At 42.0% G+C, this 17656-nt stretch overlaps 1 protein-coding gene across 1 annotated transcript in view; it reads right to left on the bottom strand.

Annotated features, from left to right (window-relative positions):
- The window catches only part of trabd2b (TraB domain containing 2B), a gene marked incomplete at both ends in the record, with an annotated part of 65308 nt that overhangs the window by 13889 nt on the left and 33763 nt on the right, over nucleotides 1–17656 (bottom strand). Inside the window, 2 exons of the mRNA XM_083888186.1 lie at nucleotides 7757–7931; nucleotides 14289–14435. Of these exons, the coding sequence (XP_083744312.1) occupies nucleotides 7757–7931; nucleotides 14289–14435 (322 nt within the window). The remainder of the gene's footprint in view (nucleotides 1–7756; nucleotides 7932–14288; nucleotides 14436–17656) is intronic.

The following is a 17656-nucleotide window of genomic DNA, read 5'->3' as shown; positions in this document are numbered from 1 at the left end:
AACAAACTATGTTGAGTGTTGTCTGGTGCATGGTATGTCTACTTAAAATGTAGTTACTTAAATATGTGTGCACTGTTAGAAGAGATGTTTTAACTCTCACTGAGAACCTAATAGACCAATATGCAGTGACATACATTACTCTTTAGCAAGAAAAAGTTGTTTCTGGGCCAAACCCCACTCCTGTTAAAAATTAATTTCAATACGTGCTAAGCCCAAACTGTCACTTGGAAAGAACTAATGATATCTTTCAATTCCTTCCTCCCAATCCGTCTTCTCTGTCGTGCAGAGCACAACACATGACGCACACATGGTACCTCCATCATTCCATAAAATGCTCCGTATGAAGGAGAAGATGCCACAGTGAGAAGGCGGAGAGCGACGGCGTCAGAATAATAAAAAGGCGAGACAGCACCGGAAGAAGAGGACAAAGTGAGGTGACAGATGAGAGCGTAAAAACAGACACACTGGCAAGCAAGACTGAGACAGGTGAATTGAGAGCTATAGAGGTTGAAGACAGACAGACAGATGGGCTAGGAAAAGCAGTTGCACGAAAGGAGGAGGAGGAAGAGCCACAGAGACAGAGACATGCAGCCCTGGCAAGCCAATTCCCTCAGTCATCACTTCAATGCCACACCACAGAACAATGACTGAAACACACATGGTCCTTCTCTGCCTGCACAATGGGCCATTATAGGCCTTTGCATTGTAACATAAGCTCCAAAGAAAAATCCGCTTTCAGCAAACAAACCCATAGAGGCTCAGACTTCAAAACAAACAATAGTTCATGTGTATTTTTGACAGTAAGAACTCTTTCTTTTGGTGCTAAATATCTTTGCAGATCATCTGACTTTGTGTCACAAACATACACAAACACACGTGTGGGTGTGTGTGTGTGTGTGTGTGTGTGTGTGTGTGTGTGTGTGTGTGTGTGTGCAAGTGTGCGAAGGGGTGTCTAGGCCGCGGCAGCATCAGGAAATTCCATGGGATGTTTTCAATAAGAACGGGCAGCAGCTGCCAGAAAACTGGCAAATGAAAACCTGCTGAAGTCCACCACAGAGCTTCAACAACACACGGCCTGCCCTCAGCACTCTCTCAGCTCTGCAGCTCAGATGATAGACTTGCAAATATGACTGTAAATTTATTTGTTTGTGACTGTGGGAGAAAGAGGCAACAGTATTGCAAATAGCGGTCGAATAACAGAGCTTATGGAGGATTGGAGGGTGTTTACAATAGCAACAGAACAAGTAACATGTGTACGGTGTCTACCAGCAGGCTCACTGCTGGTGCTGCCATGCCACTCTGTCTGAGGGGAAATAGTGATGCGCTCACTTGGCCTCATAAGGAAAACTGCGTCATGCTACAGTAGATGTCTGTGATTGGTACCTATTACATAATAGTTATAGTAATCATTAACAGCGGTCGGCACATTTACCACAGTTATGAGAAGAGGATGAAAGACTGTGAGGACACGGATGATGGAAAAGCTGAATAATTGTAATTTTAAATATTCATTATGAACACAGTGTTACTCACTTCAGCCAAATAAAAATACAACAACACTTTGCCTATTTTCAGTCTTTAAGCGCTCTGGCTGTATGGTTACTGAGCGTGTCTCATCACACTTTTATTGAGGAAATGAATTTGAAGAAAATATAAAACTATTTGAAATCATCTCAGGCTAACATTAGACATGCACTTAAGTCTCTGTAGTTTGTCCAGAGGGGGATGTAAGTGAGAACAGAAATGTCTGCACAAGTCTCTCAGGACATTTTCCACAAATTCTCCTGCCAACTCCTCAGCATAATCTCTGGATAATGTCCGAGTGTGAGCACAGCAGGAGAGGATCCGCAGCTGTGGAAGACCCAAGGTGAGTGAACAGGCGAGTGTCTTTGCATTTTATGCGCTTATTTCAGACTTCACCACCTCACCTGGATTCCCGAGAGATTCTCCCGCTGTTGTGAATGCAGACAGTGTCCTGCTGCGCTCGTTATATGTGAACAGCAAACTCTGGATTATGTCCAGACTCATTTGTGTTGACATCCAGCAGACACAGAAAAAACAAAACAAAACATGTTTGATTTTAAGCTTGAAAACAACCGCACCCTGCTGCAATGTGAAAACAAGTGACTGAACCATGTATCAATTAACAGTCTAAACTGAAAATAGGGAGTTGCAGCTGCTCATGGTGACTATTGACCCGTTCCACACTCCATGTAGTCATTTGATATGAAGCCAATTTAAAAAATAGGGGAGTTAATAGTGAAGAATTGTTGACTTAAAGTAATGTAAGCTCACTGCATGCAAATTCAATTATTTCAAATATATTCTGAATTACTGACTGAGATATTACTGTTGAATGAGTTGCTGCTGTAGACCAGTGAAATCTTGGCCCAACAGCAGACCCCAGTGAGAGGATAATGCTGCTCAGTCAGTCTCTTTTATACTGCCCAGAGGAATTAAATTATGCCTGCTGGAGCTCATTTAGCCTGTCTCGGTAATTTGTAACAATAACCTGTTGGTGCAAGTGAAGAACAAACTCTGTTAAAGCATGCGTGCGCACGAACACGTGCACAGGATGGAGGGAAAACTGGGCAGTGGAATGAGCACGAATCTACTTTGGTGAGCAGTGAGGAACAAAAGCTTACATTTTGCACAAAAATTGTACATTTGCGACAGGAAGGTGTAGGTGTACACTGGGAGGAAAGGGGGAGGCTGGGAAGTAAGGTGCTGAGCGGAGCAGAGATGGATTTCCTGCCTGAACCACTTTATACACACGTCGTATAGTTTAATTACCCTGTGAGAAAAAATTCTGGATCGGTCTACGACATCAGTAATTCTGGAGGGCCTTGACCAGAGTGCTGCCTCAACTCTTTCCCGACAGTCCTATTTTCCGTCTGCACACTTGCACACAGGTTTAGTCTGGACATAAGGGGTCCAAAGAAGAAGAGAGCTAAAGAGCAGTCATTAACATGTATCTGTTTTATGGAAAAATGCAACCTGACAAACAGAAAAACAGCCACTTGACAAGAACATAAAAGAACACATGATTACAGTAACAGAGAGACCATGAGCCTGTCACACTGAACGCCAAGATCCCAAAAGTTTCCATGTTCCATTTTATACTTCATGCAAAATAATACTATAGTGTACACTATGAGTCCACCTCCAGCCGTAACACGTCTGGTTAATGGCATTTCTGAGATCTGACCATAAAGATTGGATTTTTATATGATCACATTGTTTGACACCCACATTTGGCCTGAAATAGCTGTAATACATCTCCCTGAGCTGTATTTACTTTAAAACATGTCTGGATAATCTTAGCCCTCACACTTTGTGTCCTCTTTATTCCTTGTCATTACTCAAATCATGTTCTGTTGTTTTAATCATGATCATTTTACAAAGCTAGACTGCAAGTTGATTCCAAAACGAGCAGCGATGCAGTCAGACCTTTGCAAGTACAGACAGTCACTTTATACATCCTTGCATCACTGAATGATAAAAATTTCATGGTTGGTTAGGGCCAATGGGAAACTGGGACTAGCAGTGACAGTTACGAGACCATAAAGACATGAGTCAGTGTTCTAAAGATAGAAATGGAGGAGGGAAAGGGGAACCTTTGTGATTAGAGCATGGGAGAAACTTTATTAAGCCTGATGTATTAGACCTTTTGTGTCTTGTTTTTGGCAAATCTGCATCAAAAGATATTCAAAGCATTAAGGAAACAACCTGGAGTTTGTCATTTGAGATAAGAAGAATCCAACCAAGTCAATTTCTCTACATATTTGGAGAGTGAGGATGGAAAGGATTATTGTGGTAGACAAATGATAAGCTGCATTTACCATCACTAAAAGACGAGGATGATTTTTTTATTTTTATAAACTTGTTTTCTGTCAGAAAACCGCAGAGGCGATAGATTGGAAAGGGGAGAAAAAAACAAACCGAAAACTGTATAGAGCCACTATAGGCTTCCTGAATGAAATAAAGCACTAACATAAACCACCACTAAACCACCGCTGCAAGACCTTTGATAACCCAAAAGATTTAAGTCACTACAAACTCTCCAGCACCACAAGTTATACACTGGGAAACAGGCAATACACACAAAAAGTTCTGAGTTGGTGTTTATAGATACACCGACAACTTAAGAAACCACGGGGAGAACCTCTCACTGCATCTGAAGGTGAGACAATGAGACAAAACAGAGCAGTGCAGACTCAGGGTATATGAACACTCTCCTCACCTGAGCTTCATCAACACCAATCAGTGCCACACCCACCTGACTGCAGTGAGCTGATTCTCCCTCCACTCTCACAGAGCCAGAGCCACAGAGTGCTCTCACAGTTTTCTATTAAGATGTAACCATTTTGTCTGGATATTAAATTTGCCAGCTGCATTTATTTTACACATGAAAAGATAGTTTACTATCAACCTCCACTTAACCAGCTAAACATCAGCATTATTGAATGAGCAATAGTTTAATGAAGCTGTTGTAGTTTTTCAATACCCTGAACATCCTTTAGTTAATTAGTATTTTTATTTTAACATCTCTAATATCAAATGTCTTCCTTGACTTTCACAGTTCTCCCTGAAGGAAAGCTAGGGAAGCCCCACTATTTAGGTGCATAATTAGCGGACACTAATTACATGCACATTATGAGCAAATACTGAATAAATGAGCAGCACAGATGTCTTTCATTCTCCTGTCTTACCAGCTAAACTTTTCATTTTAAAAGATTACAAAAAATGTACTTCAATTATTATTATTACAAATACTCTATTTTCGTGTCTTTAGCTCAATTTTGCTGTATGTATGTATGTAAGTATGCAATTTTAAGAGAAAAATAATCAAATGAATAAGGTTAAATGTGCTACATGTAAGAAATGTATTATATCAAGACATTAAATTACTAAATCATGAGTTCAGAGAATAAGGAAACATGTTTCAGTTAAATGATGGCTTCACAAAGCTAGTAGCACGTCAACATATGGGATGTCTAGCTGTAAATTTTAGAAAAATTTAAACTCAAGAAAAACATCCTGACCAGAGGAATATATGAATATGAATATACGTTAAAATATAGATGGCTGAAAAAAGGAGAGGAAGTCGACAACAGACTGCCTGGAAGAAAGCCTGGAGAAATGGATATATGCACTGGAGAGAAGAGTGAAGAATGAAAGTTAGTAGGAGTAAGACAAAGTTCCTGTGTGTGGATGACAGTGAAACAGGTGGTATAGTGAAGATGCAAGAAGTGGAGGTAGTGAAACTGGATGAGTTTAAATACTTAGGGTCAACGATCCAAAAGAATGGACAGAGCACAAGAGAGGCGGAGAAGAGAGTGCAGGCAAGTTTGGAGTGGAGACGAGTGTTCAGGGCTGATGTGTGATAGAAGGATAGCAATAAAATGAAAGTTCTGCAAGACAGTGGTGAGACCTGATATGATGCATGGTTTGTAGACAGTGGCACTGTTTAAAAGACAGGGTGAAGTTGGAGGTGACAGAGCTGAAGACGCTGAGGTTTTTGTTGGGAGCGACCATGATGGACATGATTCGAAATGAGCATATTCAAGGGACAGCTCAGGTTGAACAGTTTGGAAATAAAGTAAGAGAGGCAATGTTGAGGTGGTTTGGTCCTGTGCAGAGGAGGGATAGTGATTATATGGGACAATGGAGCTGGTGGGTGGGAGGAAAAGAGGAAGACCACAGAGAAGGTTCATGGATGTTGTGAAGGAGGACATGAGGACAGTTGGTGTAATCGAAGAGGACACAAGGGACAGGGCAATGGAGGCACATGATCCGCTGTTGCGACCCCTAAAGGACATTTGATCATCTCTGGAGGGCCCACAAGCCACTAATAGTTTACCACTGGTATGTGCATAAGCACTGTATGCATGTTTAAGAATGATTCGAGTGTGTGTACATGTGTTTGTGTATGCAGCAGGTTATAACTGTGATGGTTCTTATCACTTCACACATGCTGTCAGTTCTCTCTCACACACAAGGCTGCAGCCTGTAGGTGACCTGGCACACATGTTCACCTCCCGTCCACCCAGGTCAGGTTAGACACACGGGGAAGTTAAACACACAGCTGCTTTACTAACGGCTAAAGCCAATGTGGAAAACATGAAGAACAGATTTTAACGGTAAAATGTGCCTCTTTTATTACCGTAAAGAAATGCCAGAGTAACGTTTTTACAGTAAGATTTCCAAAATCTTAACAGAGGAATCTGTCTATCAATGCTTTGACAACTGCTCGTTAAATCGAGTGAGGACCTGAGGAAATGCAGTGTCAAGTTTTTTTTTTGAGGTGAAACTACACAACAAGGGCCCTGCAGCTCCACATTATTTTATGGGGTGCACATGACGGCTGTGACATGAGTACAATTTAAGAGCAACAGTATTTGGCCACTTACAGGTTTACATTTTCCAATTTGTAGGATCGTGCTATGAGATTTTTCCTTTCTCTTTTCCCTGTGTTGCCTGTTGGCACGTGAGATGTCAGAAGTATGGTTTCAAAGCCAGACCTGGAGGTGGTCCACTAGTTCTGTATTAAGAGATTTCCAATTGTGGTTGTTTCATACTGCAGATACTCCATGTCCTGCTACCTCCAGGGAACAACATCTCCTCAAGACGCACTACTGAAGTACGTAAACCATGAGATTTATACATAATTATTGGATGGGGGTTGAATTTAACAATGTCATAAAACGTTTATGCACCCAAATGATGCGGAACATGACTATGTCATGGCAGGGAGAGGCCACGAGTCATGACTAAGATCTTATTTTCAATTTTAGTGCTACATCAAAGCTTTAACTTGGCTACATTGATTTGCAAATAATACAGAGACACAATATCATGTTAGAAACTCTTATATGTAATATTATTTCCAGTCTTTTAACTGAAGCAAAACAAAACAACAACTTTTAATCTTCCTTGCCACCTTATTGGCTTTCTTAACCCAATGACTAGGACTTCGTAAGGGATGTCTCATGTGCACTCATCAGTGAAACACTGATTTTTTAAAATATATTTAGGGGCCAAAGAAATGACGGAGGAAGGAATAATAAATAGGACTGTGGCACAAACACACCTCTCCATGTTCTCCCTCCCTCAAACACAAACACCCACTTACCCTAGAGGTTGTGCCGCCCATTTTCAGATGCACTAACTGCAGATGTACAATTATACAGTAAACAGACGCACTGACATAGACCCACCTGTTTAGTGAGGAGACACACATGTACATATTGTAATACACACACACACACACACAAATCCCCCTCAGGACACACAACGCCATTCAGGAAACATTAGCAGCATTAGGCAGGAATGCTAATTGAAACAAACAGTTCATGGTTTCTTGATTTCTGAGGTTGGAGCTGACTATAATTGAGACTTCTGTGCGTGTGTGTGTGTGTGTGTGCACATGCCATGGATCTGGGAACCATTGTATATCATTAATGTCCTGCCTTATCTCTAGTTTTGCTTTAAAGCAGCGCAAGAGTGAGCAAATTGTTCACCATAAACACACATTAGTACAGTCAAAAATCACAGACCAAAGGAAACCTGATCGCTCTTTCACTCTACGCTAAAATGTAAACGCCCACACTCAGATCCAATCAGTATATCTTTGGAAAGAATGCTTACACATCACCATTCATCCCTCCATCCATCTTCTACCACTTTAACCTCCACATGAGGGTCACGGGGGGAGCTGTGCCAATCAGCAGCTGACATAGGGTGAAAGGCTCACCTGCACCAAAAGCAAAAAAGAACGTCTGGTTAGGATTCCTCTGCAGTAGGGCGGACACACGGCGAGCCATGCGCTCGTTGCGTTTGTAGATGAGCTCCTGGCGGAAGTAGCTGTCAATCTGTTGGGCAGTCGTACGGTCATGGTCTGGCAGAGAGCTGTTGATGAAGTGAGGCAGCTGGAAGAAAGTAAAAGACAGAGAGAGTGAATTATTTAAAACACCGCACAGAAAGAAGTGGACCACATACGGGTGCTGTGGCTTGACAGAAATTGACCAGTGCCAGACTCAGTTCAACAGAATGTTTAGGAAGCAGAAATAACACATAAAGCAGAGAGAGTGGATATATGTTTCTGCATTTTTTATGTGAGTAATTCAAATTAAATTAATTGCGGCATCAAGAGTCAATCAATGCAAAGAGAGGCCATGTTGTTGTTTGTTCTACTCTGCACAGTGAAACAACAGTGTTAATCTGAGGATGAGCAAAGGTCAACAGAATTCAGCAGATATTTTTTTTTAACTCTACCTGTTGACATAATAACATACAATTTCAGAGGTATGTCATGTTCAAGTAAACCAGTGTGTTCCCCATTTCCTGTTGCTTCAACATATCATTAGCCGCCAGAAAATAGTTTTCTAAATTTAGGTCAACTTCAGTTGTTGCCAAACTTGTTTTCCACATATTTTAATTATATAATGGCCGACTTTAAAAGTTGTTTGTTTGCATGACTGCCTTCATCTTCTCTTCCTCACCTCCACACTGCCTACTTTGCAGAGCAGAATAATATCAGTATTAGATGTTAAATGTCCAGTTTATAAGAATTACTGACATCTAATGGTGAGACTGAAGATTGTAACACGCTTTACCAAGAATGACACGCAACCACAGTGGCCTTCACATACAGAATACCTCTCATTCCTCTTCATTTTAGTATGAGTGTGTGAAGCAAACCTGGGGACGCCAGTCTTGTCTTTTCCTCTTCAGGTTGGAAAAAAAATCAAATGATTGAGGTCTTGGAGTTAGAAGAAACAGAGCCTTGTCTTTCTTCTTATGTCTCTGTGCGTCCTTGTGGTTTTGAGTGCAAGATGTGTTAAATCTGGGATCGTATTGAGTGTGACAGGAACACACACATGCATGCGTGCAGCCTCTGTCTATCTAAAACTGAGTTACAAGTTGACACAACAGCAGAGCTGCTGCAAATGGTGCGTAAATCAGCGTGTGTCTATGTGTGAGGTGTCTGAATCCTGAGCGCATGGGGGATTTATTGTACCACATGTGAACAAGGTGTTGCTTCTCCAGTGCTCATCCAGAATCCTTATCTGACACATTTTCTCTCACTCCCTCTCCTGCACATCTGTTTCACATCGAAATGTTCTGATTCACACCTACTGCAATCTGAGTATTCATTTCTGTCATTTGCGATGCACTTCAAAGCGGGAGCTTTCACAGAAGTGATGTCAGTTGGAGCCATATCAGATGGTGCTCAAAATTGAATGTGAACCGTATCTGACTGTTGACTCTATAAACACTGTTGCATTGATTTTAATCCTTTTTTTGGTATATTCAGACAGGCCATTTTCTCCTCTTCTTCTCCCCATGATTATTATTATTATTATTTTACAGTTATTTGTATTGTATATGGTCATGTTTGGCCATGTTTGAGATGGTTGTACTTGTCGATTAACTAGTTCCACATACTTCAACGTAGAAACAGAGGAATCAGTCAAACTACAAAACATTCATTAGGGTATTATTATCTTTGATAACCCAAAAGGTTGAAGTCACAAGAAACTCTCCATCACCAAGGTGGTCAACCATAATGACAGTGAACCCTTTAGATGAAGGTAGTCCTGAGAGAGACCAAGGACGCTTTGGAATAGGTAAAGGCCGGAGCAGACCAGCAGGAGGCTGTTGTGACGTCTTGTTTGGAGTGCAAATAATGCAAGCTGCCACAAACTTGCTGACATTTCTCCCCATCCGAGGTCACCAGAATCTCCGTTTGAGAAAACCAAGTGTGCGACGAACACCTAGGGATTTGTGAGGCGTGAGGAGTGACCCCACTGGAGCACTTGTAATCGCACTCCTGCCGGAACATACCGACAGCCTGGGGGGCCCCCCTCCTGGGTCTGCCTCCTGCTGTTGAGCCCCCTGAACCAGAGTGTCAATCTCCCAGGTGAATGGGGCAAGAATGCAATTGGGTCACAATGGAGAACTGTCCCTACCTGAACACTCAAATCGGCGAGCTAGGTGATCTCACCGACTTGATAGACGACATGAAAGGTTAAAATCAAACCTGTTGAAAAACAGGGCCCAGCGAACTTGGTGAGCATTGAGGCGTTTGGCCTGCTGGATATAAGCCAGATTCTTATGGTCTGTCTAGACCTGAAACAGATGCTTGGAACCCTCAAGCCAATGGCACCACTCCTCCAAAGCCAACTTTACAGCAAGCAGTTCCTTGTTACCCACATCATTATTTCTCTTGGCAGGTAGAAGACAGCGAGATAAAAATGCACACAAATGGAGCTTTTGGTCATTTGGCGAACGTTGGGACAAAACTGCCCCGACTCCCACATAAGAGGCATCAACCTCAACAACAAACGGTATTGACGGGTTTGGGTGAACCAGGACTGTTGCGGTGGTAAACCTTCTCTTCAGTTCTGAAAATGCCTTCTCAGTATCTGGGGACCAATGGAATAGTGAAGGAGGACCCTTGATGGAGCAATCATCGGGCCTATGGGGAGGAAGGCCTTCTGTTTACTGAAGACTTCAAACAAGTTCAGCATACTCTGCAGGAAGCCCATTGGCAAAAAGAGACATAGAGGACAAAGAATCAGAAGGAGTTGAGAACTCCAGAGCCCCAAGTGTCAGTGGATCACTGGGGGTAGAACATGTGAGACCTACTGAACTGGGAAGCTCAAGACCCAAAGGTTGAAGTTGAACAGAGTCTGGGCCCCAGGTCAACAACTTCCCAGTTCTCCAATTGATGTGAGGGATGTGTTCCTTGAGCCATTGTTATCCCAGAATGAGGGGTACCTGAGGTGCATCAATAAGGAAAAACTTAATCTCTTCCTTGTGATTAACAATGCGAATGAAGATCAGACAAGTGACCTTCTCAACTATATCCATACTCAAAAGGGTTTCCCATCCACTGCAGTGATTGCGAGTGGACAAGGAATATCAAAAATGGGTAATCTGATATTTCGGGTCAGGGTTGAGTCTATAAAACTACCTGCTGCTCCTGAATCAACAAATGCAGAGAAGGTGCACCGGTGTCCATCCCAAAATAACTCAAAGGACAAAAGAAAAAATGTGATTATTGGCCACAGGTGGGGAATTATTAAGTTATTACTTGTTTCCCTGCGTATCATATTTCTGCATTGCAGGGCACGCGAGTGAAGTGACCCACCCTCCCACAGTATAGACAAACTCTACTGCTTATACACCTCTGTTTTTCCACTGAAGTAAGCCGTGTGTGTCCTATTTGTATAGGTTCCTGATCATCATCGTTAAGGGATCCCTGATCCAACCTGATTCCGTAGCTAAAGTTCAGAATTGAATTGAAAATTCTGCTTAGCTTGAAGAGCGTAACCTAAGAAGGCGTTTGGCTGCTTCCTGGCCACTGACATCTGGATGTAGCCCAAGGGCCTTGTCTGAAAGAAGGGACATTATAATATAATGTCAGCTGATTTAAAACCAGAATTGTGCAGGAGACCCACAAAACACGAAACGAAAGGCAAAGGAAGCCCGCAAGACCTTTGATAACCCAAAAAGTTGAAGTCACAGCAAAGTCTCCAGCGCCACAACTTATACACTGGGAAACAGGCAATTGGAATCAAACACACACAAAGTTCTGAGTTGGTGTTTATAGATACACCGACAACTTAAGAAGCCACAGGGAGAACCTCTCACTGCCTCTGAAGGTGAGACAATGAGACAAAACAGAGCAGTGCAGACTCAGGGTATATGAACACTCTCCTCACCTGAGCTTCATCAGTGCCACACACACCTGACTGCAGTGAGCTGATTCTCCCTCCACTCTCACAGAGCCAGAGCCACATTTCGATAATATTGTAATAAAAGCAACTAAAAGCAACTAAAATCAATCCAATACATTTTTTGTTTTTTTTACTGTTATTTGGCATTTGCTGAATTCAAGACCTGATCAAATCCAAATGGTTTGTATATTTTAAGCCACATTACACGGTTCATTTATTTGCTTCTAAATACAGCAGTTAAGTGGTAAAACAATGCCAGACTTAAAAAAAAAACTATTTAGCCTGATGGATGACTTTACGTATACCAGAGTATAAGTTAAATTAGTTAAAGAGTGAGATAGGAGGAGTGCTTCATCATTGCTCCACTGAGTGAGGGTAGTGTGAGCGTTTCATGATGGGAGAAAAGAAAGGGTTGGGTCAGAGAGGGGTCAAGGTGGGAGTGCAGCAGTAAATGCAGATAAGTAATCGCAGGAGTCCATAAGCTGCTCTCTGTTCCAACCTGGACAGGAAACGTGGAGTGACAGTGAGATATTTTCTCCTTCCTCTGCTTCTCTGCACTCATTTGCTTCATCAGTCTATCCTGCCAACTCTTTCTTTCTTTCCCTCTCTGATTTCCCTGTTTGAAGCATTTTTTTTTTCATCTTTTCCTTTACATTTTGTACATGTTCTGTTTTCTTTCCCCTTAACATGACACAATATAAACGTTTACCACATGATATGATAAAACATTTTTTCTATCCAAGTGTTTTTCTTCTGTCTCATTTTGACTTTGTATCTCTGATAGATTTGGAAGCAGTTGAGTGTTAAAATGCATTAAATCCCCTTGCATCATTCTACTGTGCCGTGTTCTGGGGCCCATCATCGACCTCTGTCTCACATAATGAAGATAGAGCTGGGAGAGCATCGTGGGTGTTGGAGAACTCTGGAAAAGGTCCTGTCTATCAAAAACACCTGCTCTTTTAAGCCCTCAAAGCTTTCCAGGCTACAGAGGAAGGCGCCAAAGTGGACAACCTAATTGCTTTAGCATATGCTGGGAAATGTTGATACATGTTATTGAGATATAAGGAGCAGAGACAAACTGGTATGAAGCAGGTAACATAAATAAATAAAAGCTCTTTGCGGCCCCAGCTGTGCAAAGGATGGATAAAAACAGACAAGGAGAGTTCGGGGGGATTAACAATAGAGCCAAGATGTCTGAACATTTGACTGTGTCTCTACTGCAAATTGCACTCTCTGCAGTTCAGCGGTGAATATACGGCGTGTTATATTTAATGACACTTTAGATCAGCATGGGACGTAATAGTATAATGAGGATGGTCTTCCACTGAATGTGAATTTGAAGGTGGAGATGGAGAGTGATGTCTTTACCGTGTGTGTGAACGATATCGAATGACCTTTTGACAGCTCAGTATGAAGACGGATGAGCAGGCCATCACACCAGGAGCAGAGGCTATGTTAGGAAGCATGGCGCTACAGGGGATGAGATGGTGTATTTAGTCCAGAGCTAAAAAAGTGTGACACTATCAAGTAACTTGAGGTTGGGAGGGATTAATATGGTAATGTGCAGCTTTGTGGAAGTGACATGCAAGCCTAAAAGACTGAGGTGATGAGACGGTGAAGTGGATGTTAGCTGGTTGCAAACTTAAATTGAAGATCGGCTGTCATCACTTTATTCTACCCAAAGTGAGAAAGCATCAGAATCAAGCCAGTGAGTGCACCATTGTTGCTACATTTACCAAAAAATGCACCATCTGGCACAACACAACACCCTTGACGTCATCTTTGTATTGAACAGTTTGACAAGTGGCTCAAGGAATGTGAACGTTTTTTTTTCCAAGACAATAAATCTGCTGAACACTAACGTCTGTATGTCCGTAAGCTTTTCATCACTTTATTGAATGCACTTTATCTGTCATGCACTGTCACTTTATTAAGTCATGGAATGACACAATGACTTAAAAATGACACTTAATTGTAGTGCATCGCCAACCTTTAACAAAGAACTGGTAAAGTACTCACTCATATGCTCTTTTCATCTTTAATCAAGCCTGTAAATATTGCCTTTAATCTATTTTTTTCCAAGCCGTAGAATGTATTTATGTGCATGTTATCTGCATTTCATTAAATTGGAAAAACATACATTGTCATACTACAGTTTGTACATATATATATATATTCCCATATGTTAGGGAATCAGCACCAGAGACCAGTGTTTAAGTGTGAACACAAATGAACGAGAATTAAGCTAAATCCATTCAGTGACTATGGACTGGACTCTCTTTTATAACTTTTGGTCAGCAAAAAATGTTGATGCTATTTAGGTTGGTCACAGTGCCCAAGCAAGAAGTGACAAACATTGACTTCTGTATTTCTACCAATTGCCAGCATAGAAGACTCGATACTCAATCTGGACAAGTACCTGCAGAAAAGCCACACAGACACAGAAAGACCACTGACCATCCTGACAAACCAGGATTTGATTCTAAACAGAGGTTTGCCTCCACGAGTTAGATGTTCCAAAGTTTAATAGAGTGGACAAACCTGTGAGGTGTCATGGTTGAAGATGATGGAGCTGAGGTCACCGCAGTTGTAGTGTGTTATGAGGTCCTCAGTGGTGTAGGAGCCCTGCAGGCTTCCTGCTCGAACTCCCTCATGCTGTAGCAGCGTCTGGTTCAAGGCAAACAGCACCTGCAGGGAGACAGTGAAAGATGACAAAACACAGGTCTGCTGTTAGATTCTGTGTCTACGAACTTGGATTTCTCTGCCACATGCAGAAGAGGTATTATCTATACACTCTTAGAAATAAAAGTGCTAAGAAGAACCATATAAGGTTATTTGGCTTGTCCTCAAAGGAGAACCCTTTTTGGCTCCAGGTAGAACCTTTTTATAAAGTTTCTGTACCCTTTTGGAGGGTTCCACCAAGAACCCTTTTAAAACCCTTTATTCAGGAAAGCGGTTTTAAAGGGTTCTCTAGATCAAAACATTTCTTACTAGAACCATTAGTGTTACCAAGAACCCTTGAAAAATCCTTTCTTCGGGAAAAGGGTTTTTCAGAAGCAAATGGTTCCAGGTAGAACCTCAGCCCTTGTAGAAGGACCCTTTTGGAACCCTTATTTCTAAGAGTGTAGGGAGAAATTGTGCCAGTTGTGTTGCTCCTAAAAAATAAATGGTTACACTCCACTGAGTTTCTTCTGAATGGAGCAGAGATCAGGGGAAAAACAGAGAGCGAAAGCGAGATCCTTTAAAAATAAGAGTTACTTTTCTTTCACCAGGACCAGGGTGCCTTAGATTTACAGCGCCCATTAAAATCACTAGTGAACCCTCTTTAGAGAGAATTTACAGTGTGCAGCCACCAACCAGCCAATGACTACACAGCTGTCTGTGACACTGAGGGTTAACCTCTGAGCCTCCGCCCTCCCGCACCACTTCTGACTGTCCCTGCAACCAGGAACAAGCTGTCAATCACTGCAAAGTTTTCTCAATGAAGCATTTTCTATTTGCTTGATGTGAAAAAAGTGACTCAGCTCATCATATCTTCAAATCACACCACACTAATTACCAAGAACCTTAACCAGCACTTTTGGAAAACACTGCAGAAAGAACGTCAGCATCCTGGCCTGCATGATTTATGGAGCAGCTTAAGGCCGATCCAGCTGCACAACTGACTGAAGCAGATGTCAAAAGGCTGCGTCGTAATTCTTGCAATTAAGTTATATTTTTTGCAATCATAAATGCCCATATTGTGTATGTTGAATGCTTCAACTCCAGGTAACCTTAATGCTGGGATAATCACAACCACGCTCAAAGCTCAACCTTGTGACTCTGACGCTGAGATCATTATATTTGTGAAGTTTTGACTTTGTTCAGGGTATTTAATCTCTCTAATGCGACGTGACAACTGATGAGCTAACGACATATACAGTAACTCTCATTATCCCCTTTTCTTTTTGCCAGCTCTTTCGCCACTTTCACTCCAAGAGTCGACTTCCTCCTCTCGCCTCTTCCAGCACTGGATCCTGAGGCCTCTCTCCCTCCCATTGTACGACCAAGAATGCAGTCTGATCCTGTTTATACTTTTTGACATAAACTTCATCCAGCATATTTTTTTTGTTATGCTTAGCGCCCAATCATCACCCTGCCAGAGGCGCATAATCAAAGAAGAGGCCTCCAGCAAACCTGTGACCACTTCAGAAAAAAAGCTGGTTTTCATGCTTCTCTCAGCTCAGCACCAGACTTCCCATTCCCAGAAGCACCCCTACTGACTCAGTAATGACACTATACCTCATTTAATTTTCTAGTTACATCTCACATAGGATTTCTTTTTTCTTTTTATTGCTCTAAATTCTGGGTAATGTGGATGTGTGACGCCAGGCCCAAAGAGGATAATACCTGACTAACTAGTTACAGTAGCTCCTTTGGCTTTTGCAGTTGCTGAGTCTTTGCCAGCAAGTTGCCCCCAGCCCAAGTATATTTGGCACTCTTTTCCAAAAGCAACACCAAAGCATGTCTCATGGGCGGTGTCAAGGTCTCGGGCTGGCAGAGCGCGCGCACCTGTGGCTTTCTGTAACGCAGCCAGCGTTAGTAGTTTGCCCTTAACATGGCAAACTGCACTAGACGTGACATGACAGGGAGGGTGGGAGAATTAGAGGATGGAGGGGAAGAAAGGAGTGTGTCTGTGTGTGTTGTGCGTGCGTGTGTGCATGTCGTTATGTTGTAAAGGGAATTCTTATTTCAATATTGTCCGTCTCCCGGGGATTGAACATCACTGCAGCTGTAACCATGGCGCCTGAGTGTGTGCCGGGCTGAATAAGTGCACATGTCAATCAGTGTGAGAAAGAGGAGAAAGAGGAAAAACATTCCCTATGTGTGTGTGTGTGTGTGTGTGTGTACACATTGAATTTATATGCATCAGAGTAAATACGTGTGTGCGCATGCACGTATGTATTGACAGACGGAGTGGTTGTTCTCATGGTGAAGTGGTCCAATCTCACTGTCAAACTGGATCTTTAACAGCCAGACCTTTCCAAAGTAACTATAGCACTGACTCAGTTTGTTCACCACACACAGTTTACTCCACTGCAGATTTCTCTTTGCTCCTTTTCTCTTTTGTCTCAATACATGCGTGAGAAACTCTAATTGTAATTAAAGAAGAAGAAAAAAAAGATTTATAAGAACAAAGCTGGAAGGAGCAAAGCATATGGATGTTTTTGGAACCTGTAAGCTGAGCAAAGCACTCCAAAAATTCATTAGCGAGCACTGGAAGGAAAACAGAAAGAAAGGGGTCAGGCTGGAGAGGGAGTAACAAATGAAAAACATTTAAAATATCACAGATCTTTTATATTTCTGAGTGAAAATGACATTTATCAACACCGTGTGCACGTCGCAGCAATTGACCTTAAAGTGCATTAAAGCCAGGCTAACAGTGTTAGCATGTTTGAAGGTTTTACAGGACTGGAGTGTGTAATGAGTAGGTGCCGATGACAAGGTGCTGGAACCGCGAGAGCTCGCTTTTGACGACTTCATCACTCCCCTAGAATTCCTCCTTAAATCTAAAATCAGAGGATGTGAGTGATGGACGGCACTGAAGGGTTTCAGGCTGTGATACAAGAGAAGGAAGTGTCAAACTGTGAAGGCCAAACGTTAAAGCCTGGCAAAGAGGAAACGATCTAATACCGAGGATTACTGTTTAGTTGGCAGCTGGGAGTCAGTAAAAAATAAATGGAAAGGAAAGCAAAGCAATCATCAACAACAGATTCTCAGATTAGAAAAATAAATAAAGACATTAAAAAATAAAATAAAACATATGCCTGTACTTCCCTGACCTGTAACTTCCTCAGGTCTGGTGAAACAGTCAGACTCTATTCTACTTTTTCTGCAAACTGACAGAGAAAAAAGGCGAAAGAAGAACA

The sequence above is a fragment of the Microchirus variegatus genome, assembly GCF_963457635.1.
Source record: "Microchirus variegatus genome assembly, chromosome: 4".
Taxonomy (NCBI): Eukaryota; Metazoa; Chordata; class Actinopteri; order Pleuronectiformes; family Soleidae; genus Microchirus; species Microchirus variegatus.
This window is presented reverse-complemented; position numbering and strand designations above follow the sequence as displayed.